This window comes from Xyrauchen texanus, chromosome 4, assembly GCF_025860055.1.
Source record: "Xyrauchen texanus isolate HMW12.3.18 chromosome 4, RBS_HiC_50CHRs, whole genome shotgun sequence".
NCBI lineage: Eukaryota > Metazoa > Chordata > Actinopteri > Cypriniformes > Catostomidae > Xyrauchen > Xyrauchen texanus.
In genome coordinates, this window is record NC_068279.1 from 47956886 (window position 1) to 47983379 (window position 26494).

General features: G+C 39.3%; 1 protein-coding gene across 1 annotated transcript in view; it reads left to right on the plus strand.

Moving 5' to 3' along the window:
• The first annotated feature begins 7874 nt into the window (after positions 1-7874).
• Positions 7875-26494, plus strand: part of LOC127643329 (phosphatidylinositol transfer protein beta isoform) — a 29561-nt gene continuing 10941 nt past the window's right edge. The window contains exons 1-8 of the mRNA XM_052126027.1: positions 7875-7905; positions 12973-13003; positions 15962-16107; positions 16346-16437; positions 18586-18593; positions 18810-18884; positions 19019-19102; positions 26141-26218. Of these exons, the coding sequence (XP_051981987.1) occupies positions 7886-7905; positions 12973-13003; positions 15962-16107; positions 16346-16437; positions 18586-18593; positions 18810-18884; positions 19019-19102; positions 26141-26218 (534 nt within the window). The 5' untranslated portion in view covers positions 7875-7885. The remainder of the gene's footprint in view (positions 7906-12972; positions 13004-15961; positions 16108-16345; positions 16438-18585; positions 18594-18809; positions 18885-19018; positions 19103-26140; positions 26219-26494) is intronic.

Here is a 26494-nt window from a genome sequence, read left to right on the forward strand (position 1 = left end):
GAAGCATCTGCCTCGACAACAAAGGGCAATGTGGTAGGGGTGTTTTAGAATGGGCACATTTGTGAAGCACATTTTCTGATTCTCGAAGGCTTGGGGCCAGTTTCTGACCATTTTAATTCCCTGGGTTGGCCCTTTAAAGAGATTTAAGTGGTACTGCAATGGAGCTAAAGTTAGTAAAGCCAAGAAAGTGTTGCAGCTCTTTAGTAGACTTGGGTTGAGGCCAGTTCTGTACTGCTTGCACCTTAGTGTTGTCCATAGTTACACCTTGTGGAGTTAGAATGTACCCTAGAAATGAGATGGTATCTTTGTGAAATTCACTCTTCTTTGCCTTGGCATTCAACTGATTGTTGATAAGCCACTAAAGAACCTGCCATACATGCTGGGTGTGAGACCAGAGCGAGGGAGAATAGATCAGGATATCATCAATATACTGTAAACGATTACCCATCCATTAATCTTATCTTTGAAGATGTCATTGACAAATGATTGGAACACTGAAGGTGAGCTGGCAAGCCCAAAGGGCATTACCTGGTATGTTATCCTTACAATCATCCACTGAATTTACATTACAGACGGAGTGGCAGGGAGCAAGATCCTCATGACATAAGCATGACTGGTGACAAAGGAAACCCCTTCTCCAAATCTGCCCCTAACTCTAAGAGATTTCCAGGTTTTGTTTGGAGAGCCATGGAAAACCTAAAACAAGCGGATTCTCAGGAGAGTGAGTAACCAGAAGTTGAATCTCTTCAAAGTGCAAGGCTCCAATTTGTTTTGAGTGAAGGGGACAGTGTAAAGTTGGATTGTACCGGAGCACAGGGATTGGCCATCTAGCCAATGAAACACAAAAAGGAGGCACACAAGAAATGGTAGATAGAGTGTTTTACAAGTTCATTGTCATTGACATTTACAGCCAATCCTGTATCAAATAGTGGAGAGATTGATATGGTCTTTACATTTCCATTGAATGTTGCATGGAACAGACAAATGTCTATTTTCTAGCATGACAGATGCCTGGGTACTTATCGCTTTGGGTTTAGTAGGAGTGTTAGGGAGATTAGGGCAGGATGCGAGGAAATGACCAGCTTCACCGCAAGCATAAGCCCTGACGCCTACTGCATTGTTGCTCCTCAACACTCAAACAAGCTCTTCCCACTTGCATTGGCTCAAAGCCAGTGATCACTTGGAGAGATTAAATGGATGTGCTGTGGTTGTAAGAGGGTCTGCAGTCTCTGAAAACATTATCTTAATTGACAGTTGTATAGTTGGTCCAAGGAGAGATTTTCATCTTGGCAGGCAAGCTTAGACTGTAATGCACTATCCATTGCTAAATAAAACTTTTAACATTTAATCTACCCAAACACTCCGAGCAGCTGGGGTCCTAAAAGACGGTCCAAACTTGCTTAATGTTTAGTAAGTGCTCCCCACCTCTTGGTCAAATGGTCAATTACTGCTTTGAAGAGGGACGTGAAAAGTTCCAGCGAACAGAGGAGCTCTCTATTATTCTCCCAGACTGCTGTAGCCCACTCTAGAGCCAGTCAACAGAGAAGTGATAAATGCCACCTTAGATTGGGGTTGCTGAGAAATATACATTCAATGGAGCATTGCAAAAGAAAGCCTCAACATTGATCCAAACATCCATAAAATATTTCTGGCAGTGCCAAATGGGGGTTACCTGAAGAGGTGGGAGTGCAAGTGGCAGCTCTGTTGGCAGGGCGGTAGCAGCTGTTACAGGTGCGGTCTGCTGGTTGGTGGACTGGACAACTTTGAGGATCACCTCCATAAGGATGGAGAGCCTTACTAACTCCACATGGTGACAGAGAGCTTGAGAGGCAAGAACAGCATTTTCCACTGGATCTGTGTCTGTAATGAATTCTGTAAGTCAGATGACGGAAGCTAAGGGGTTAGATCCATGTGCTTTTGAGTACTTTAATAACAACATGGTAAATCAAAAGACAAATATGAAATTCTTAAACAGTACAAAAGCTCAAAAATATCAAGCACCAGTCCAAAAGAAGTGCAAACAAAAACAGCATCATGAGTGCTTTTAGCTTGGCATTAAAAACCTGTATCTTCAGCTGCCGAATGTGCATGGCATCTCTGCAGTGAAGATTAGTTCTGCACTCTCTGGGAAACAATTGGCATTAGTACAACAGTTGACAGGGTAAATAGAAACCTAATTGTATTTGTAGTTTGAAGAAACAACTGATACCGACATCAGTTATAAAACAGAGCTATGCAGTGTAAATCAGAGAACAGGTGAAGGGGTTGGATCCATGTGCGGAGTACTTTATTAAGATCTAATCCTAAAACACAGCAAAAGTTCACCAGTCCAAAGAAGGATAAACTAAACCAGTATGGGAGACAAGATCAAAATCCAGGCAGGAATCTGGAGTAACAGGGATAACCGCTCAGAAATTGTAGCGCAGAAACATACAGCAATGAATGCTAGTGAGAACTGAGTATATACTCTACTGTATACACACAAACAAACTCTTAGAGATTAGAGAATGAGCAACAGGTGCTACGAATGTGGTCCCATGTGATCAGTAATCAGGAGACAGAGACATCTGGTGGCAAGATGAGGGTGCTGAAGTGGATTTGAGACGCAGACTTTATTTTTGTGCCTTGGATCATGTTCATGGCGTGATGGAAGCATGTATCAGTCAACTTAATTCAAAGTTGTCTGCTTCACTTGCTACTCTTAAGCCAGAAAGTAAGACATTTATAGATGTTTTTATATTTGAGTATCCCCTGTATAAGCATGAATTTTATAAAGGCTCTAGAGTGAGTATTTTTTTTATATTTGAGTTAGGTATAATCAAGACTAAGGTAAATAGTCTGGGATAGCTAAGTGCATTTACAGCATTAGTTTCTTTACAGAATACAGTTGACACAGTAGATTTAATTCTACATTACTATATAATTACAACAGCTACATAATTACTAGGCACTTACAATATACCTAACCCCAACTCTAACCTTACCCCTTATCAAGTACATGTAGTTACCTAATATTATTCAGTAATTTCTTGGGTAAGTACACTGAAAGTACACATAGTGTAAAATGAAGTGCAACAAAAATGTCACCTTAAGGGGTACAACAGGATGTCACTGGGACAGTACACTCAAAGGAACACCCAATTAACCTTTACACCTTAAGGTAATAATATACACATTTAAGTTTCTAATATGTACCTTGATTTAACAGATAAGGTACAAATACATTCTAAATTACATGAAAAAGTTACAAAAAAAAAGGTGCAGTGAGTTTAACTTTGAGGGTAGTGCCCCAGTGACAAGCTATACGCCTTACGGTATAATTTTTGCCGTGCATGTCATTGCTGGCTATTATGATTTACAGTACATTGTAATTTGTCATTTATGCATAGCCTCAGCTTTTTGTGACATAATTGTGTTTATATGATGGTAAGATGGTTTTGTAGTGCTACGTCACAGCTGAGACTAGAATGTTAATGCACAGTCTTGTTAATACACAATAATAGCTACACCTGAGACATAATAGTAATAATAATAATAATAATAATAATAGCAGTTGGCCTTTGAGTATGTGGTGTGGAAATAAAATTACATAAAAGTTTAGAAGTAACTTTTTCACATAGAATGATTAAATATACATGTGTATATATATTTTCTTTTTACCTCTGACCTCTCACATCACCTCTTACCTGGTTTTATAACCCATTTGCTAATCCCCTTGGCTATAATGTCTTTAAATGTATATGCTGCTGAAACTAAACTTTGAATGTTATTGAATGAATGTTTTGAGAGTGTACAGTACAGTATGTGTTTTGACCTCTTTAATTCACAGTTATTGTGAGCACCTAGATGTGTTCAGCTGGAGGTTGACCCAATGAAAGTCTACATTGCCCTCTTGTGGATAAAATTGTGTATCAAAAGTAAATCTCTCTGTGATTGTCTTTCTTGTGATAGATTACACAATTATCATTAATAAATCCAAATCATATATTTTGACTTATAAGACCTACAAAATGTATTATAAATGTAATATAAAATAATATATAATCATGATATCCCTCACTCCCTATTTCCCGCATCAGCTGCTTGAATGAAAAGCTAATATAATTTGAACATTGATTCAAATAACATGATTCCTTTTAATTTGTTGACTTGATTCTCTGTGTTCGGCAGACCAAGTGTGCTGTAGTATAGCTGCCCCTTCCATGAGTGATGTCTGGTGGTTGATAACCCACATCTGCAATGCCCTGTGCAGAATAGGAGGCTTGCATTTTTGCCAACCTGGCAGGATGCCAGCCCATAGCAAGCCAAGTCATGCCCAATTTGCAAACAAATTTATTGGAAACTATCTGCAGGACATTCAGGATTAAAGGACATCTTCAGAACATTCCAGATTCTTAGATCTTATCTTAGCCACCGAAAAGCTTTTGTTTTTCAACCATTTATGTACAAATTCTTTACAGACCCAGTAACAGATCTCCAGCATTCCTTAGCCAAACAAACTCATTTTGCTGTGATGTATTGAAATTAACACTTAACATTTAGAGAATATTATTATCGAAAGTAAAAGGTGATATTAGTATGAACAACGATGTCACATTCCAAAACCTTTCTCTCAAAGACCACATGAGGAATTCACCAGTGCAGTGACATCTGAAGGTGTGGTGGGCCTGATGCAGGAGTTTCTGCCAGCTGGCACTCTGTGACGGACACTCGCTGCAGCCTCCGAAGTGTTCATGCATGTCCAGCCCTCTTAAATGGCGTTCACAGAAGATACTGTATATAGAGTGTTCAGAGGAGCCAGCAGTTCATATGGGCTACCCGTTCAACTGGACAGGGTTATTATTATTGTTTGTTTGTATTTTAACTTTCTCGAACTAGTTACTAAATAAAATATCAGCAATTGGACTATGACAGGACAAGTGTTACTTCTTAAAGGAATGTTCCAGGTTCAAAACAAGTATTTGTAGCTAAATGTTGAATTCCACCAAATATAACAGTTACAGTAAGGCACTTACAGTACAACGGAAGTGCATGGGGCCTGTTTCAAAAGGATAGCCACAAGACGTAAACATCATACATATTAAAGTTATTTTAATGTGATTAAATATCTGTTCTAAATGATTTTAGTGTGATAAAATCACTTAAATTGTTTACCGGTATTGCATCATCGTGGCAGTGCTTTTCGATATTTTGAATATTTGCACAGAAGTATGTGAAAGAACGCTGTTTTGGCTTCACACTGATAAGTTTAGGTGATTTTATCTCACTAAAATCATGTTAGCATGTAGGCCTATAATATTTTGTCTTGTTGCTATATTTTTAAAACAGTGTGTCCTTTAATGTTAATGAACTGGACCAATGAGCTTCCATTGTATGTGCTGTAACCAGATTTTATTTTAATTTGTTTGTTTTTTAGATAAACGTGGAAGGAGTCGAAATCAGTTTCTGTGGTATTCAACATTATGAACTTGTACTGAACCCAACACATTCCTTTAAGAGAGAAGTGCATTTTTGGATCCTTTATAAAAGTAAAAGTTCAACTATCATCCACATTTCTTACCCATACTCTCGTATCAATACTATTATGCTCATAACCAATGGCTACATTTGAAATAAAATACCAATTTTGCATTTTAAAACACTTTTGTGTGCTCTGTTGTACCTTGCACATTATGACAAATGTATGTTTCTCTGGGTATTCCATGCATACTGAGAATGTGCTTAAACTGCACAGTATACAGTACATACTGTAAATTATATAATGCAGAATTGTATTGTGCTATTCTGAACATAGCAATGGGCTTTCTTTCTCTCATCGTGTGTGTGTTTGAGTGCACCAGACTGTCTTGGTACTTAAATAATTGTAAATTCTCCATTGCCTGCATAGTAACCGCTAATCCTACTGTGAATGTTTAAGATATGTTAATACAAAGAATTAGAAAATCTGTTAATTCCGTATTACAAGGCTGCAGCACTGTTGCCCTTACCTAGCCTCATGGGGTAATGAGTAGTTTCCAAACTGCCTTGTTGATCTAAGCTGTAAAGCTCCCCTGTATAAGCATGAATTTTATAAAGGCTCTAGAGTGAGTATTTTTTTATATTTGAGTTAGGTATAAACAAGACTAAGGTAAATAGTCTGGGATAGCTAAGTGCATTTACAGCATTAGTTTCTTTACAGAATACAGTTGACACAGTAGATTTAATATTTACATTTATGCATTTGGGAGACGCTTTTATCCAAAGCGACTTACAGTGCAATTATTACAAGGACAATCCCCCAGAACAACCTGGAGTTAAGTGTCTTGCTCAAGGACACAGTGGTGGTGGCCATGGGGTTAGAACCTCTGACCTTCTGATTAACAGCCCTGTGCTTTAACCACTACGCCACCACCACTCCACTAATATTGTACAGATTTCAATAGTTTTTAACTGATGACTTTTTTATCAATGGAAAAACATTGACGACAACGATAACAACATGAAAATGAAGTGTACGCATGTGCCCCACATACTGTAGTGATAGTACTGTGTTTTGTCCTGTGCCTGAGTGAAGGGGGGGGCATGAATGACAAGAAAACCAAACACTGTTCCTGCGCCACATGGTGACGTGTCCATTTACAAAGGAATCTCTGTTTTATGCTCACAATAATCTTCTTAATAAAAAAGAAACAGCTTGTTCTTTAGAGTTCCACATCTTAAATCCAACAAAGAAAATAAACCCTACAACACAACCAGCTCCCTAACACGTGAATTAAATGGCTTCGAGTTCGCCTGCCTTTGTAAAAAAAAAAAAATGAAATGAATGACAACACATTTAACATATCACAGCTCTCTCATGCAAGGACACAATTTTTGTTTAAGAACTGACTTTTTGTGTATTTAATGTAATTTAATTTTCTCATAGCTTTCTTCAAGACATTTACTATTTGGGTAACTCCATTGTCAAAATGTCCAAACACCATGAAGTAATTATACATCATTTATATATATATATATATATATATATATATATATATATATATATATATATATATACAATTTCTAATTTTTAATACTTTGTTTACATCCATTTGTTTGGTTAAATTAGTTTTCCATTTTGTATGTATTCCTGTCATCCAATGTTTTTTTTACTCTGATTTTCCTTGAAATTGTCAATATTTGTATGTTGAACCATTTAAATAAGGGGAAAAGGGTAACCTGTAAGGTACAACAAGGCTAAATCCACACCTTAAAGCAAATTAGCTTTTTTTTGCTGAAAGTGAATAATAACAAATGGCTGTTTTGAGTAAAATTGTAAAAAAAAAAGAAACACACACACACACACACACACACACACACACACACACACACACACACACACACACACACACACACACACACAGTTATTAATATATTTTTATTTAATCACCATGAACAAAACTGAAAATAACAAATAAGTATTTTGCCTCAAAATAAATGTTAGAAATTTCAGGGGGATTTCCATTAGCCACACACACACACACACACACACACACACACACACACACACACACACACACACACACACATATTAAATATATATTTAATCAAAATGCCTCTAAATCAAACTTTATTCATTATACGCAGATGATCTCATGGATCAGGAACATTTTGCAGTGCATAGTGACAAACAGTGTGCTTAAGAAAGTATTGTGGTAGTTTTTGTTGATATTTAGTGTTTTGGGATATATGATGATGTTTCGTCGTTTGTACGTCGAACCTCTTAAATAAAGGGTAAAGTATTGCCTATTAAATGTAGCACTTTACATAATGAAGAAGAAAAAACCGCAACTCGGTAGGCGGGGAGAGGCAGAGCGTTTATAAATGCATGTGACGTCAGTGGCGTCGCGCAGCCGCGGAGGTGAAGATGGTGCTCGTCAAGGAATAGTGAGTGTTACATTTCAGTTTTTAAACTTTGTTTGTTTATCGGTTTTGTTGGTTCGCCTTTGATTGAACGGCTTTTACTGCGCTCTACCTGTGCGGCTGCAGTCTTTACAGAGTTTGAATGGACTTTTGCATGTTGCGTGAGAGTGATGATGAGTAGGATGCGGTTGGGTGAACTCAGGTCTGGCCTACCGGCTTTGACAGCAAACTCAAGAAATGCAGGTGATGATAACTTTCGCGTACTCTGCTATACTCAGTCAGTATAAAACCATTTCGCGAGTTCTAACCGCCGTTCTATTTAATGTGCCAATAAGTAACTTTATTCTCCAGAATTGATATTCTCTTTTTCAATATGTGAGGTACTAGAGTGTTTCATACGTTTGAAGATCTGTTTAACCCTGTATTGAACGCATTATGTTCTAACATTGGAATATTCCTTCAATTCGATTTTTGGACATGAAAATGGCAACCACAGTGGAAAATATTCTAAAACCTATTTGAATTAAAAAAGACCAATTTCTCCTCTTATTCAATTCACTTTTCTCTTCTTTTTTTTTTTTTTTTTTTTTAATCGATGGATACATTTATATACACTTGGATCTACAAACTCAGGTTTATCCCTCAATATTGTTCTTAAAATCCTTGCTTATCCTCACTGTAAGGGCCAATTATTTTTGCTCTTTCCATACTAGTCAAAATTTGTATACAACTGAATTTGTTTTGTTTTGGAAGAATATAGTTTGATCTCTATACTTGTTTAAATGCTTGAAATGATTTCTGTAGTAAAATATAATTTTTTGCCAAATAATTTAGTCAAAGAACATGATGATGATGGTAATAATAATAATAATAATGGATGAGTTGGACTGGAGATTTTAGGAAAAGCCAATCTGATCTCACAATGAAATCTGAAACCGTAGGTTGACATTTTTTCTTTAGCTAAAATCGGTCTGTGATCACTGAAATTTGAAACACTGCTCCCAGTGGCCAAAGCGGAAAGTGTTGTTGGGTGCATGGGCAAGTGTGAGCTCCATTTTCCGTATGAAATGTCCACAAATGGGCATCAAAAGCGAGTTGTTTTCAGCTGTACAGGCTGTAATTCAGTGAAGAGGAATGCGTATTTTATAAACTTTACCCCCAAATCTAAACCATCAGCGGAGTAAAAATTTTATGTTAGAGGGAAATGCAAACTCTCGCACTCGTCACTGATTATGAGAACAAGATTACTTCCTGGTTTTGAAGCTACACTATGTAACCTTTGGCCCTCTAGCAGTTTACATATAGAACTACAAGTTTTTTGCGGAGGAACATTGTTTTGGTAATTTCGTCAGTCGGGCTTGGGCTCTAGTCTTCTGCACAGATGAATCTGATGGTTTGAGGAGTACCGGTGTATCCATGGTTACAGGTGATCAACGTATAGAAGCGAATGTCACTAACGACAACAAAATTCGCCCCCTCCCCTTAATAAATAAACTGAATAAATGAAAGGAAGAAAAAGACATCTGAAAATATGTCTTATTAGCAGGTAAGTAGCATATCTTCCGCTGTTGATTTGACATGTTGAAAACAATTGTTTTAAAATAACTAACGTTACAAAAGTTAGGCAACGCTGACATTCAACATAACGATTGCTTGTCATATCAGATAAGGTCAAATGGTGGGAATTATTATAACTTTGCTAGCGGGCAAATAGACCAAAGTAGTAACTGGTTTAGAGACTGGGGTTGTTACCAGCATAAAGTTGTTGTTTTTTAGGACCAATAAAATATCTTCCCTGTCCAGCTAGAAAAATTGCATCTCTGGGTCTAAATCCTTTCAGAAAAAGCGAAGCCGATGTTGATTTGTGTTTCATTACAGGCTCTGTCGCTTTCCCCTTTTTGCTCGCAGACTCTTCTCAGTTTCTTTATTTTGAAAATGGGTTATTCTCCAGAGGGTTGCCTTTTGGAACGATCCATGGTCAGTGTTGCACGTTTGTTTATGCTACAAGCTTTCAGCTTCAAACTACCAACAAACCTTTCACTGCACATACACACATGCTGTAGTAGCTCCAGACATTCTTTATTTATGGACATGACGTAACACGTACAGACGACTGATGGAAAGCAATTCACTAAGGTAAGCAATTTCCTGCCAAATCTGTCCCGACAGCTCTTAAATATAAATAATTATTACCTTAGTGAATTGGGGTATGCAAATACATGTTTTGAAAGACTGATTGTTGGTATACTTGATCATAAATGAAATTTTGCTAACAAAAAAATCTTACATTTTTAGCTTTAACGCTTGATCCGAAACCTGGGTCTCCCACACGATGAAAGTAGCTACGTGGTTAGCTATAAGCTTGTGGTCACAGAGAGTAAAAGATGGACATTGTATATTTACTTTCCAGCATTGCATATCACCAACTAGGTAACAATGTAGCGTGAAATCAACACTCAACAGACACAATCCACCACCGCAGCTTTGTCTGCTGAGCTGCAAAAAGATGCTCCTTTCAATCTGCTACATTATTTACTGCACAGACAAACTATAGCTGGCTAACATAGCAAACAGATGTGATAAACATGGTTGTCAGGGACAGGGTTAACATTATATTAGTTATATTGAAAAGGGAAAATGATGGGTCATTGTTGAACTTTTCCAGTATGTATTTCACAAACTAGTTAGCAACTTACCGAGAAGACACTGCTCAACTCCGCACTGCTTAACTCCGCCCTGTCTGCAGAGCCACCGTCAGCTCAGCTCTGTAAACAATGGAGTCAGAGCGCGCTCTGCTGGACAAACTACATTATGACACCAATTCTAAAGCATTGTTTTCTGCATTATATGTTCTGAAAAAAAGTTTTCATATCTGCGCATATCGGTTAAACATATACGCTGATACCAATGTATCGGTGAAAGGCTAATATCGGCCGATAATATCGGTCGGCACTAGTTAATATTTTTTTTTAAATCGCAAAAATGTAACCTGTTGTGAAGAGCGAGAAATTTAAGGAACATTATATGTTGGAAGAAAGAAAAACATGTCATGCCAACATCATACCATAGAGCAGGACTACTAAACTTTGGAAAGTTCAGGGGTGTCTTAGCCCCTCAGGTAACAATAATTGAATTAAATATATAATGATCAATTAGGTATAAATAGTTATGTTCATAAGTTTTCACCCCACTACATGATGTTCCAGGTACTAATCTGCTCTAATATTTTATTGTAGTAAACCAAGATTGTATCAGTAAATCAGTGTATGTATATCATTATGAGTTGGGACATATTTGTTTGCATTTTGCTTTGCAATTTATCTTAAAAGAAGCGTTAGCTTTGGGAACAGGGAGCGAGTAGAGCATGTGCATGGATGCATGGTCACACGTCACTTGCAGTAACAAATTATTCTAACACACAGGAATTAAATGGAAACTAAAGAACTGGAGAAGTTTCTTCTGCATTAGACACTTACCTGCCAAAAGTCCTGTATGTTTTGCTCAACAAAACATAGGGGAAACTTTATTTTTATATCTTAGCTATGCATGGCATGAATATGGATAGTCACATTTATTATGATCATTTAGCATTGTTTTTCACTGCTCTACCCAACCCAATCGGAACAGAAATAGGTTGTGACTCACCAGTTGAGAACCACTGACCTAATTTACTGGACTGCTTGACACAATACATGTGCAATAATGGATAAATATTGCATTCACTTAAAGGAATAGTTCTCCCCAAAATGAAAATTCTCTCATCATTTACTCACCCTCATGCCATTCCAAATGTGTACGACTTTCTCTCTTCTGCAGAACACAAACAAAGCTTTTTAGAAGAAAATTTCAGCTCTGTAGGTCCATACAATGCAAGTGAATATTGGCCCAGACTTTGAAGCTCCAAAAAGCCATACGACTCCAGTGGTTAAAACCATGTTTTCTGAAGCAATTTGATTGGTGTCGATGAGAAACAGAACAAAATTGACTTCCTTTTTTACTTTTAATTATGTAAATGATGAGAAAATTTTATTTTAGGGACACATAATTACCACACATAATTGCTCTTTTTCAGAGACTTGTTATTTATAAATATTCAAGTTGTTATTCACTGAAAATCTTCCACTCGCGCTCAAGATACAAATCTCATTCACACTTCTGCATGTTGAAACTTGCAGAACACATACAACAACCAATTTAATTTTATGCAATTTTTGTTCTCCTCATCTTATGGTGATAAGTGTGCTAGGGCAGAGGAAGTTGGTTGTGGAATTGACATTGAACTCTCCTTCTACAGTCCTCATGAAATTAATATTTTTTTTGTGGTAAATCGTGGCTCATGGTAGTGACATAACCAGGGCTTGACTGGGAAGAGAAATCAGGGGTTTTACACAGCAACTGGCCCAACTGAGCCAAGAGTTGTTTGGGGGGGCTGTTCGCTGTCTGCATATCGCGGCGCCGTTTTGCGGTCCGTTCTGCATAACGTGGCGGCTCATTTATGCTTATTGCGGCCATTCGGCCCGTTTTGCGGCCGACCCACCGGACCCCTCGGTTCTCCTGATGGCCAGTCCTCCCTTGATTTGCCCAAAAGTGTGTCAGCCCACTGGGAAAATGCCCGGTATGCCAGATTACCAGTCCAGCCTTGGACATAACTAAATCCTATTGGCTATTTACAAAAAAGAAAGAAAAGAAAAAGTAAAGTGTGTGTGTTAAAATGTTCTGCCATAACTTCCAGTTCAATTGGAAATATTGTACGTCAACACAGAAAAGAGAAATGAGCACTTCAAACCATTTCATGGGGAATATTTTGCTTTTTATTTATTATTAAAAGCTTATTATGCTGAAGATTCTTAGTTATGATACCACCTATAACATTGCCCTTTTTACATAGTTTTTAATTCAGATTAAATATATTTTTTGGTACCCTTTAATACCCCATTGTCTTTATATGTCTCTTATGTTCATCAGTTACTCACATCTTAAACACGGAATGTTTTTGTTGTATTCGTGAGATATTTTAATTATATTTTCTGTTACAAATACATTGTTTATTTTTTTCTGTATGTAAATCTCTGAACAATCTTTCTGTTTCAGCCGTGTTGTCTTGCCATGCACCGTTGAAGAGGTGAGTTTATTATTACTTAAAATTTCTGCTTGAGTAGCATTTTAGGGTATTTATATAACAAAGTATTTAGGAAGCAAACTAGTTTTAAAGGAATATTATAAAAATGATAATTTTCTCATTATTTACTCAACATCATGCTGTCTCAAACTCTTGTGACTTTCTTGGTTCTATGGAATGCACACAAAGATATTTTGATAGATTTATGATGCGTTTATGTCCATACAATGTAAGTCAGTGGGGTCCAAAACTTTCAAGCACAAAACAGGAAGCATAAAAGTAATCCATACTTTATGCACACTGTACGCAGAGTGCTCTACAGCGTGTACGTACGCAAAGTGCATGTAGGTTGCTATGCGCATGTATCAAGTGCAAAGACGTGTAATCCAGCTTCTGTCATGAATACACCAAGGATACTGCAGATGTGAAGATCTAAAGTGAATAAGGACTTCATTTTGGTTTGTTTCTCTCACAAAACCCATTGTATCGCTTCAGAAGATATGCAATAAATGCTGCCTTTATATCCTTTTTTGGAGCTTAAACTTTTTGGACCCCATTGACTTGCATTGTATGGATATAAACATACTTGACAGCTATCAAAATATCTTTGCTTGTGTTTTTCAGAAGAAAGAAACTCATATGAGTTTGAGACAGCATAAGGGTAAGGATGGGTATGGGTAAGTAGATAATGAGAGAATGATCATTGGGATGTACTGTTCCCTTAAGTGACAAGATGGTAAAATAATTAAAATTATTATCTCCCTAATATAATTGTGTGTTTAAGGAGAATAATCAAATTTTTCAAAACTGCCGAGTTGATACAGCTGCATCTTTGAAAAGTCACAAAACTATCAAACCCTTAATGAGGTAAAACAGTTTCATGGTTTATATATATATATATATATATATATATATATATATATATATATATATATATTATTCATACAATGTAAAGCAGTGAGTGTGCAGCTTGTATAACAGTGTAAATTTGCTGTCCCCTCAAAATAACTCAACACACAGCCATTAATATCTAAACCGCTGGCAACAAAAGTGAGTACACCCCTAAGTGAAAATGTCCAAATTGGGCCCAATTAGCCATTTTCCCTCCCCGGTGTCATGTGACAAGCACTGAGATAAAGGTACAGACAAAAGCAGTCTGGCCTCGTTGTCGCACACCTACAGAATATGATAACTGTTAATAATCATAGGACATTATTTAAAAAGCTCACACAGCTGATGTTATTTTTCATTTAGTAGTTCATTTAACATATAAACTAACATGCTTTAGTTAGATAACATGTTATAGTTACATGCTATTTTTTATCATGTTTATAATTCTGTTTATTATAATTCTGTTAGCTTTATTTTATTTTCAAAAGGGAGACTTTTTTTTACACATACTTCAATAAAATAAATGGTTTCAAGTTTCAATTATAATATAGTGTTTGCTCAAAAAAATAAAAAAATAAATAACCCTTCTGTTTTCACTGATAATAGTAATTGTGTAATACCGTGAAACCGTGATAATTTCTGAGACTGTTATCATACCGTGAAAATCTCATTCCGTTGCAACGCTAACTGTGACATACTGAAGCAGCGCATGATCCCCTTCCTTCGGAGACTGGGCCGCAGGGCAGTATTCCAGTATGATAACGACCACAAACACACCTCCAAGACGACCACTGCCTTGCTAAAGAAGCTGAGGGTGAATGTGATGGTCCAGACCTAAACCCTATTGAGCATCTGTGGGGCATCCTCAAACGGAAGGTGGAGGAGCACAAGATCTCTAACATCCACCAGCTCTGTGATGTTATCTTGGAGGAGTGGAAGAGGACTCCAGTGGCATCCTGTGAACATCTGGTGAACTCCATGTCCAACAGGGCTAAAGCAGTGCTGGAAAATAATGGTGGCCACACAAAATATTGACACTTTGGGCCCAATTTGGACATTTTCACTTAGGGGTGTACTCACTTTTGTTGCCAGTGGTTTAGACATTAATGGCTGTGTATTGAGTTATTTTGAGGGGACAGCAAATGTACACTGTTATACAAGCTGTACACTCACTTCTTTACATTGTAGCAAAGTGTCATTTCTTCAGTGTTGTCACATGAAAATATATAATCAAATATTTACAAAAATGTGAGGGGTGTACTCACATTTGTGAGATTGTGTGTGTGTGTGTATCATTCAGAAAGTAATCTCTTTTGCAAGCCTGGACTGAGATCCTCACAAGTCTGTTGCGTAATGTACATGCTTATGTTGTTTGCTTGCTTAAGAATTTCCTCTCTTTTACATAAAGCAACAGTTCACCCCAAAATGTAAATGTTCTTGTAATTTTTTCATTTATCCTCTTGTCACTTCAAACCTGTATGTCTTTCTCTCTTACAATTTTTTTTTTTCTTTTTTTTTTTTTTTTGTGCATTTTAATGGTAAGCTCCCAAAAATTTCTGAACAAATGAAGGTGAATGGCTGAAGTAGCCCCATATTTGGACTGAAAGCATTTTGCTATATTAAGCTATGAGGATACGATTAATATTATTAATAAGAACCGCTGTAATTCAAAAGATTACTGCAACTTAGTGTCTTAAGTTCTCAGTGCTAAGTCCGAAATTATATAGCTGATATTTGGATTTTAAATAGAAATATGGGTGTGTTTGGAATGGCTTACTAGTCATACTATTTTTGCAGTATGTAGATATTCCGCAAGCATTGAGTATTCAATGCTGGTGGTGGTAGCGTGGTGGGCTAAACCACATAACTTGTAATCAGAAGGTCGCTGGTTCAAACCCCACAGCCACCACCATTGTGTCCTTGAGCAAGGCACTTAACTCCAGGTTGCTCCGGGGGGATTGTCCCTGTAATAAGTGCACTGTAAGTCGCTTTGGATAAAAGCATCTGCCAAATGCATAAATGTAAATTAATACTCAGATTTAGCAATTTGTGGTATCGGATTTGTTTCAGTACCAAGTGGGGCAGCTGTACTCAGTGGCAGAAGCCAGTAAGAAAGAGACTGGTGGAGGAGAGGGTATAGAAATATTGAAGAATGAACCATATGAGAAAGATGGCGAGAAAGGGCAATACACACACAAAATCTACCATCTAAAGAGGTACTTGTACAACGCCCATGCAATATTTTTTACGTACATTTTTAAGTGACTACCAAGGATGTTACCATATTCAGGATGAGAGTGGAGGGGCAAATATAATTAGTCAAAAATCAACCTCTAAAAAACCCTTATTTGTTTTTAAATCCATCTGAATATGGTGGCTACAACCCTGGTTAATACTTACAGTATAGTGCAAACTTCATATAAGCTTTTTCATTCTGTACATTCTGCTGTCCAGTAAAGTACCAGGTTTTGTAAAGGTGATTGCTCCAGAAGGCTCTCTGGTCTTCCATGAAAAAGCCTGGAATGCCTTCCCTTACTGCAGGACAAGTGAGTACAGAACTAACCATTTAAAGAAGCTTATTGTTTATTCCATCGTATGATGCACAGGAAACCATGTTTCAGTTTATAGGCTTTAAGAATTTAAATTCACAACATCAACATTACTTAAAAATATAGATTTATTGATGTACTTGAATCTCTTAGGGGAGCTATAAACCTACAACAATCTAGAGTTTGCCAACCTCCGTGGCAAACATGTCGCAAATTTGTCACTCATTATTTTTACATGCAAATGAGCTTTGGGCCAAACTCTTCATTTGTTGCCACAGGATTGCTATAAAAGTGGTTGCCAGTAGTGGTAAATTGTACATTGTTGCCAAAGGTTTGTAGCAAGTTCGCCACGACCACACGAGCTGCAAACTTCTGGCAATAATTTGCAGCACATTGTTTTGTTTGCTGCAAATTTACTGGATATTAAAGGGATAGTTCACCCAAAAATGAAAATTCTCTCATTATTAATTCACCCTCATAATATCTCAGGTGTGTATGATGTTCTTCTTCACCAGAACACATTTGAAAAAAATTTGAAAAATATCTCAGCTCACTAGGTCCTTAATGCAAGTGAATGTAGATTTCTCTTTTAAAGCTCCAAAAATAAGCATAAACATCATCCATATGACTCCAGCGTTTAAATGAATGCCTTCTAAAGTGATGCGTTCTCTTTTGGTGTGAAAAATATAAATTTTAAAGTAATTTTTTGACGTCTAAATCATGTTACCGGTCAGCAGCGTTACGTGCGTGTGACGAAATCGCATTGGCATTTGAAACGCGCGAGAACTGAGGCAACTGCATCACAGCCGGAAGAGCGGTGCTGTTTACAAGTGAGAAGGAGGAATGCTGTACAGTAGCTTGATTGGTTTTGGTATTGGTATCTGTATTAATCTGTTTCTTTACTCTCAATTGTGCATTTGTGTGCTTTTCCTGGATGTCTCAACCGAGTGGAGAACGTGAGATTACTTCTATATAATTCAAGTCAGAGAGAATTTTCATTTTTGGATGAACTGTCCCTTTAAAGGAATAGTTAACCCAAAATGAAAATGCTCCCATCATATACTCGCCCTCGTGATATCCCAGATGTGCATGGCTTTCTTTCTTCTGCTGAACACAAATGAAGGTTTTTCAAAGAATCTCTCTGCTCTGTTGGCCCATACAATTAAATTTAATGGTGATCAGAACTTGGACACTAAAAAAACAAACACACACATAAAGGCAGTATAAAAGTTAACCATACGACTCTAGCAGATAAATCCATGTCTTCTAAAGCAATATAATATTGTAAAGGTCAACGGAAAGGAGGACACGGAAGGCGAGTTGCTCCACTCACAGGTGAGGCTTTTTAATGGACACGCTGCATCGCTTACAGCTGTACAATAATAGCTCTTCAGGTTCACAATAAACATTTAACAAAGCACGGCAGTCACTGGTCACTCATGTCATTCTCTCCCGCTTTCTGGCGGGGACGTGGCCGTTTATATGCCGCTCTCCCCATGCTCACTGGAATTAGAGACAGGTGTTAGACTTAATTTAGCTCAGGTGTAAGCACCCTTACCGCTTTCTCTCTCTCCAGACGGACGCTTGACCACGCCCCCGCTGCCACAAATATGTAAGTGTTTTTCTTTTTACTATAAATTCTCCTGCAGCCTGCCATATGCTTGAATAAAGCAAAATGCCAAAATCAAAGGAAGAACAATGTGAAAGTGGACATTTATAGTATAAAAGGACTTCTACAAGGATCTGTTTCTCACCCACACCTCTTTATTGGAATACTTTTTTAATTGTTTCTGAAGACATGGATTTAACCACTGGAGTCTTATGGATGACATTTTTTTTTTGTTGCCTTTCTGTGCTTTTTTCAAAATGCATTTTTCGTTTCAAATGTCTGGCCACGATTCACTTGCATTGTGAGGACCTACAGAGCTGAACGATTCTTATAAAAATCTTGTGTTCTTTGGAAGAAAGAAAGTCATACACATCTGGGATAGCATGAGGGTGAGTAAATGTTGAGATCATTTTCTTTTTTGGATTAACTATCCCTTTGGCACTTCGTCACAAGTCAACAGTTTTTACGAGAGGTAATTTGTGGATCAGCTAATCATATGTGTTTCTTCTCTTGTATATTCTCCCTGTCGTCCACAGTTGTAACGGTAAGTGCACAACAGCAGACATCTTTCTTTGTGCTGTTGCAATGAAGTGTTACATTTATTGGATGTAACATGTTTGCTCCTTTAGAAATGATCTCTTTAGGAATGTTTAAATGTATTATGTAATATTTTATATTGAATGGAAGTAGACCTACAGTGATTTATGGTACAGTAGCCTGTAGACATAAGAAAAGCTTTACATGCCCTGTTTCCTCCTAGAATGAGTACATGAAAGACGATTTCTTTATCAAGATTGAGACCTGGCACAAACCTGACCTCGGAACACTAGAGAATGTAAGTGTGGTTGTGTGCATTCAGTGGTCATATGGGTGGGGAGTAAACTACATTATACATGTTTTCATTGTATGGTTAGAGGACATACTGTATCTATTGGTTTGATCATAAATGCTTGAAATCCTTAATAACAGGTTCATAAACTGGACAGTTCTACATGGAGGTCTGTGGAGGTCACACCCATTGACATTGCTGATAGAGAACAAGTAGCCCCTGGTGTAAGTACACTGTTTCATGGAGGTGGGACACTCACTTGTTTTCTTTTCCCTGATAGAAATAGAAAATGAGACTGAGTAATTCTGGCCTTTTCGCATAAAAATTGTCTTAGGCAAGTAAATAAAGCTGTTCACTTTGCATGTCACTTTGGTATTTTAGCTAAATAATAGAAACGAGTGAAATTCAGTAGAATTTAGTAAAATATGATGGTTCTGAACATTTTTGTGAGAGGTGCTTTTTAGCAGAGAGACTGACTTGAATGTGGAGGCACAACTGACAGAATGGTCAGTAAGCTGCATTGCTCTGCCCCTTGAGGCTGATCTGTGATGCAATGCGTTGTCTGTCACAATAAAATGTGGGAGCTTGTTGGAAAACACAGCACTCATTATGCAGTTCTGTAGCAGAAACTGACTTTAAATGAGATGGCACATGTCTGTTTATACATCTCCCATTTACACTTGTCCTACATTAAACTTTGTTTTAGCAATCTCAATCTCACATAATAGAATTACGTTTCTTTTAAGGCTTCATGCATTCCAACATGCAGTGTTTTGACATGACTTGGGGTAAAAAATAAATATATAAATATAAAGCAAGAGTGCTATATGGCCCTACATCAGCACTGCTGTGATTCAGCCACAGGTATTGTGATATTGCTTATATACAACAGTTCAATGAACAACTCAATTTAAAATAAATGGTCATAAAAACGCATCTGTGCATGGAACTACTTTATTACACGATGGATCAGAATCTGCCATTGCTGGTTCAAACAAAATGATGCGTCCAAGCCTCTGTTACTAATAAAAAAAAACTTAATTTTAGAAATAGTATCATGGCTTGTGCTGTTTCTAACAAGTTATTGGATAAACAAGGATGGGTGATAGTGAGTGAGCGTGAGCGAGAGAGAGAGAGAGAGAGAGAGAGAGAGTGAGTGAGTGAGTGAGTGAGCATGCGAGAGAGAGAGAGAGAGAGTGAGAGAGAGAGAGCGTGTGTGTGTGTGTGTGAGAGAGAGAGAGAGAGATGGAGTGTGTGCGATCACCTGTTGCCACTCCCAGGCAGAGATGCTGTCAGCTTTCTGGAGATCAGCTTTCTCAGTGGAAAAATAGCCGTCCAAGCGGGGGTATTACTCCCCATTTCACGGTAGCCAGTGTGCAAGAGTCATTCACTATAGAAACCGTGGTCTTCTCTGCCATTTTGAACAGTACTTTTTCTCCAATGTGGAAACTCCAGTAAGAGGTAAGCACCTTCAGATTGTGTAATTAATCAGTCTGTTGTGTCTCTCAGCTGTGATGAGCCTTAATGCTTAAGTTGATTGTTTAAAGGAGTTTAAAGCTATTTTCTAGCTTTAGTTGTGTAGTATTAATACAAACGATCATGAAGAGCTGTTGTGTGTAAGCAATGACTGATGCGGATTCACTTCATGTCACCGAACTGGCTCATTGTTACGATTGTAAGGAAGGCAGGAGAAGGCAGTCGGGAGGTAAGGATCTAAATGCGGTTTATTAGGCAAGAACCAGACAAACACAGGAACAAATGAAAAGTCCACAATGGGAAAATCAAACCAAAAACACGAAAGAACATCCAGGGGTTACACAGATTGAGAACACATCCACGGAAGGCAAGGTAACATAGAACTAACATCCATAAACATCGAGGGCAAACGTGAGCAAACATCAACAAACATCATTCAAGGACCGACAGGGGAATGGAGAAACAGCAGGGTTTAAATACACAAAGGAACAAACAAGGGAATGAGGGACACCTGGGGCAACAATCAGGGAAGGAGAAACAATCAGGGGAAAACCAATCATAAAAAGAAACTACAAAGGACTACAAAAACCCAAACAGGAAACAGGAACTAACCTAAACTTCAACATAAAAGCACAAAAATAAAAGACAACAGTGAACATGACAGAATCCCCCCTCAAAGGATCGGATTCCAGACGATCCTAAAACAAAAATAAATGACAAAAAACCCACAAAATGAGGGCACCAGGGGCAAACAGACAGACCAAGGGGGCACAAGGGGCAGACAGACAGACCAAGGGGGCACAACGGGCGGGCAGACAGACTGTCCAAGGGGGGGCAAGAGGGCAGTCCAAGGGGGCACAGAGTGCAGGCAGGAAGTCCCAGGGGCAGGGCAAGGTCGGGTTCGGGGGCTTGGGAGGAGGCGTGGCCACTGGGGAGGCTGGCGGAGCCGTGTGAGGCGGAGCCAAGGAGGACTTCTGAGGCGGAGCAGTCGAAGACTTGGGTGGCGGCGCCGATGGAGGTGAAGGCAGGGCCGCAGGAGACCCTGGGGGCGGAGCAGAGGCAGGCAGAGCCGTGGGAGACACTGTGGGCGGAGCAGAGGCAGGCTGAGCCGAGGGAGGCTCCGGAGGCGGAGCCGTGGTTGGCGGGACCATGGAAGGCTCTGTAGACGGGGCCTTGGGAGGCGGATACGAAGGTGGCTCAAGAGACGGAGCTGTGGGAGGTTCAGGAGGCGGAGCCGAGGGAGACTCAGGAGGCGGGGCCGAGGGAGGCGGAACCGAGGGAGGCAGAACCATGGAAAGCTCTGGAGGCTCAGGGGGCGGAGCCGTGGGAGGCTCCGGAGGTGGAGCTGAGGGAGGCTCAGAAGGCGGAGCCGAGGGATGTGGCACTGTAGGAGGCTCGGGAGGCGGAGCCGTGGAAGGCTCGGGAGGCGGAGCCGTAGTAGGCTCTAGAGGCGGAGACCTGGAAGGCTCTGAAGGCGGAGCCGAGGGAGGTGGCGCCGTAGGAGGCTCTAGAGGCGGAGGCCTGGAAGGTTCTGAAGGTGGAGCCGAGGGACGTTGCGCCGTAGGATGCTCGGTAGGCGGAGCCCTAGAAGGCTCGAGCGGCGGAGCCAAGGAAGACTCGAGGGGCGGAGCCCTGAGAGACTTGAGAGGCAGAGCCCTGGGAGGCTCGAGAGACTTGAGAGGCGGAGCCCTGGGAGGCTCGAGAGACTTGAGAGGCGGAGTCCTGGGTGGCCCTTGGACGGTCATGGCCACTGGCGCTGGCTCTTGGACGGTCATGGCCACTGGCGCTGGCTCTTGGATGGTCGAGGCCACTGGCGCTGGCTCTGGGACGGTCGAGGCCGCTGGCTCTGGGACGGTCGAGGCCACTGGCGCTGGCTCAGAGACGGTCGAGGCTACAGGCGCTGGCTCACTGACGTCTGAGGCTATAGGCTCTGGCTCACTGACGTTTGAGCCTGTGGGCATTGGCTGGTTGACCGTGGTGTGCGCTAGCTTGGGCTCGCTGGACGCTGAGGGCAGAGCCGCGGGGGGTTCTGGGGACGGAGCTGCAGCAGGCAGAGGCTGGGGAGCAAAGGCCTTTCCCTTTCTCCTCTTCCTCCAGGCAGATGAGACTGGCAACGCTGGAGCGCTGTTCGTGGTCGGCATGGCTTCAGGCTCGCTGGCTGTGGCTGGTTTGGGCTCAGGCTCGCTGACCGTGGCTGACGTGGGCTCAGGCTCGCAGGCCGTGGCAGGCGTGGGCTCAGGCTCGCCGGCCGGGGCAGGCGTGGGCCGGGAGGCGGAAGCCCGTCTTCTCTTCCTCCTCCGGGCAGACGAAGTTGACTGCGCTGGCTTATGGAAAGCGACTGGCGTGGGGGTTTGCTCGCTGACAGGTGGGGCTGGCATGACGGGGAGCGCTAGGGACGACTGGAGGGTCACCGCCGTGGGTGGAGAGGTAGGGTCCTCAACGACGCCCACGGTGAACCGCGAGCCGCAGACCAGCAAAGTCGCCTCCAGGGAGTCACGGAGAGTCCAGCCGCGCGTCGCCTGCGGCAACCGCTCCTTCAGCAAACTCTGCAGGTTGTCCCTGAAGAAGACCACCAGAGAGGAGTCCGGGAAATCCGAGATACTCGCCAGGTTCAGGAAGTCGTGGATGTGGTCTTCCACCGGTCGGTCCTCTTGCTTTAGGCAGAGCAGCCGGTAGTTGGCTTGTTGAACTGCTAGATCCATCATCTAGCAGTTCAACATGGAGAAACAGCAGGGTTTAAATACACAAAGGAACAAACAAGGGAATGAGGGACACCTGGGGCAACAATCAGGGAAGGAGAAACAATCAGGGGAAAACCAATCATTAAAAGAAACTACAAAGGACTACAAAAACCAAACAGGAAACAGGAACTAAACTTCAACATAAAAGCACAAAAATAAAAGACAACAGTGAACATGACAGAATAAAAGAAACTAAAAAAGGACTACAAAAACCCAAACAGGAAACAGGAACTAAACTAAACTTCAACATAAAAGCACAAAAATAAAAGACAACAGTGAACATGACGCTCATATTACACACAAAAATGATCTTTTGCTACCACCTGCTGGCTAACGTATGTAATGTCCAAAAAAAAAAAGAATACATGTAAGAGACACTTATATAGTAACTCTTAACACATATGCACTGCTCTTACACAGTGAAGCGTTCGAGTGCTGGTGTCAGACCATCAGTGCTCGTGGAACGTCACTCGTCCAATTAGATTCGAGGACCGGAAATAACTGTTGTGTGTATAGTATTTGTGTGTGTGTAATATATATATATATATATATATATGTGTGTGTGTGTGTGTGTGTGTGTGTATATATATATATATGTGTGTGTGTGTGTGTGTGTGTGTGTGTATGTGTATATATATATATATATATATATATATATATATATATATATGTATATATATATGTGTGTGTGTATATGTGTGAATATATATATATATATATATATATCCATCCATCCATCCATCTTCAACCACTTATTCGAGGTCGGGTCACGGGGTATATATATATATAATATAATAGGGCTTTCGATTTAACACGTTAATAACGTGCGATTAATTTGACAAAAAATACGCATTTAATCACAATCCTTTCCTGTGAGATTCAAGCTTGTAGTACCACCTACAGTAAGTGAAATTTCAGCTGTGTGAGCATCGCGCAGTTTATTACAGTGAACAAAACATTAACAACACTACAACAAATGATATGAGTTGCCATACGAGTTGCTCATGTGAGTGTATATATAAATTCCGTCTGCACGTCCGTAATATTAACCTATTTCCTGCTTCCCCCAAATCAAAGCTGTTCTGATGCATTTACGTACACTGTAAAAATTTCCTGTTAAATTCACCTTAAAAAATATGTTAACCATGTTTCAGGCTTTACGGGATGTAATTGTGAACTGTATATTTTACGGTGCATTATGATTGTTTGTATTATTAAATAATTAAACTTGATATATTAACCTTCTGAGACTGTAAACTTCTGCTTTTCACTTCATAAGGTATTGTTAATCACTGTAGTAATTACAAAAGGGCACATAATGAGATGAAGTTCATCAATAGTGTCCCTTGCAGGAGCAATAACCAATAAACTTGTAGCGACAGTGCTCCGTGTCGCTCACACAAACACTAAACACCATCAGGGTAACACATGTGAAATTAAAATAATTTAATAAACCTTAACTAAACTACAAATAAGAAGAAACAACTATTCACATAAAATATAGTGAAATTAATTCACGCAGGGAATTCTAGGAACGCCCGATTATTGTTTTTTTTACCGTAATTTTAACAATAATTTACTGTAAAAAGTACATGTACTCTCTTGTTAAACATAATATACATATTTACTGTCAATTATACAGAAAATCATACTTTTTACATTTTTATATATATATATATATATATATATATATATATATATATATATATATATATATATATATATATATATATATATATATATATATACATATATATATTAAACAATTATTTAATTTTTTACTGTAAACTAAATGCATTGTCTTTTTAAATATATTCTTACCTTATATTTTTTACAGTGTAGTGTGACATCATTCTTGCTAATATTAACCAATTTATTAACCAATTTATTAACCATACTGGATGTCATGTAATTAAACTAATAAGCCAATCAAGAGTGTGTTACAGTAATTTTACCACACTCCACATTGTGCCTAAGATCACCACATACCCATGGTAAAATTACTGTTCACCCACAACCTCATTACCAATTATGACATCAAATGCATTCAATATCATCTGTGAAGGTAAATGAGGAAGCAAGACCAAATGAACGAGTTCTTCAGTTTGAGGAATGTGCGTAAAAGTTGGAAAAGCACTTTAATAATGTAGTGCTGCTCTCCTTCATTGATTAGCTAGTTAAGAGTGTTTGTGTGAGAGGAAAGAGGGATTACGCTCTAATGAAGCAGTTTTCTCTGGTGTGCTGCCTGTCTGTGTCTTTGGACCTTACCAAGCTCTGGCCTCAGGCATCACTGCAGGCGTTGTGCTGAGATCCACGCATTGGGTTCGAGTAATTAAGGGCTTATATGGCCTGGCACACAAACAAACCCCTGCTTTACATGAATTCACACCAAGCATTGTTACTGTATCATCACGCCTTGGCTTCCGGACAGCACACTTGGCATTAAACAAGTTGGTTTGCTCTTTGTGCGACTGTCGAATATGTGTGTCTGTGCGCGCTCAAGCCCTCGATGCTTGTTTGCTTCACTAACCATACAGAAACTGAGAAGTTGTTATTTTGCTGGAAGCAAATCATGATTTATTTACAATTGCATGGCCCTGGGGGTCTAGTTAAAATGAAATGCTTTTCGTCTGTTTATTTTACCCGTAGCTCTCCCCATTTCTCCAGCTCTCAGGTTAATTAAGTCGAGTTTTTGTTCCTTGTCTTTTCTCAACCTCTCCTTACCTCACTGCATCTGTCCTCTAATCATTTTTAATGACTTGGGTTCTATTAGGCTTAAGTCTATATGGGCGTACATGACTCAAGTCTTGACATATTCCCTGCTCACTAAGGGTTTAAAAATTGCATTTAGAGTTGCAAATAAATGCTTTTTTTTTTTCTGAATCAGCCTTCCAAATTTTAAGATATGTCCTTGTGAAAAGAATGTGATCGCTCAGAGGTGAAGGTTTATTTTAAACTCATTGATGTTATTCATTAGAGTGTCATTCACCAAGTTTATATTTTTCAAACTCATGGCAAGGTCCATTGCTTTGTGTTAATATGCAGGACTACAAGGCCGATGAGGATCCAGCTATTTTCAAGTCAGTCAAGACAGGCAGAGGACCACTGGGGCCAAATTGGAAGGTAAGGATGGGGAGACAACTGACAACGTTGTCCCAGGATGCCCACTAAGTAATATCTAATGCAATGGGGTGTCATACATTTTCCTAAGTGTGGCTTATGTACAGTATGTGGGTCAATTACATGATACTAATTTTTTTATCAGATGCATGTAGATATATAAAAACACATTAAAAATGCAATTCGCACAAAACAATTACTTGTATACTCATCTAAAGTATATTTTTATTCTATAAAAAATCAAATAAGTTTTCAAATCTGTCTACCACCCCTGGAGTC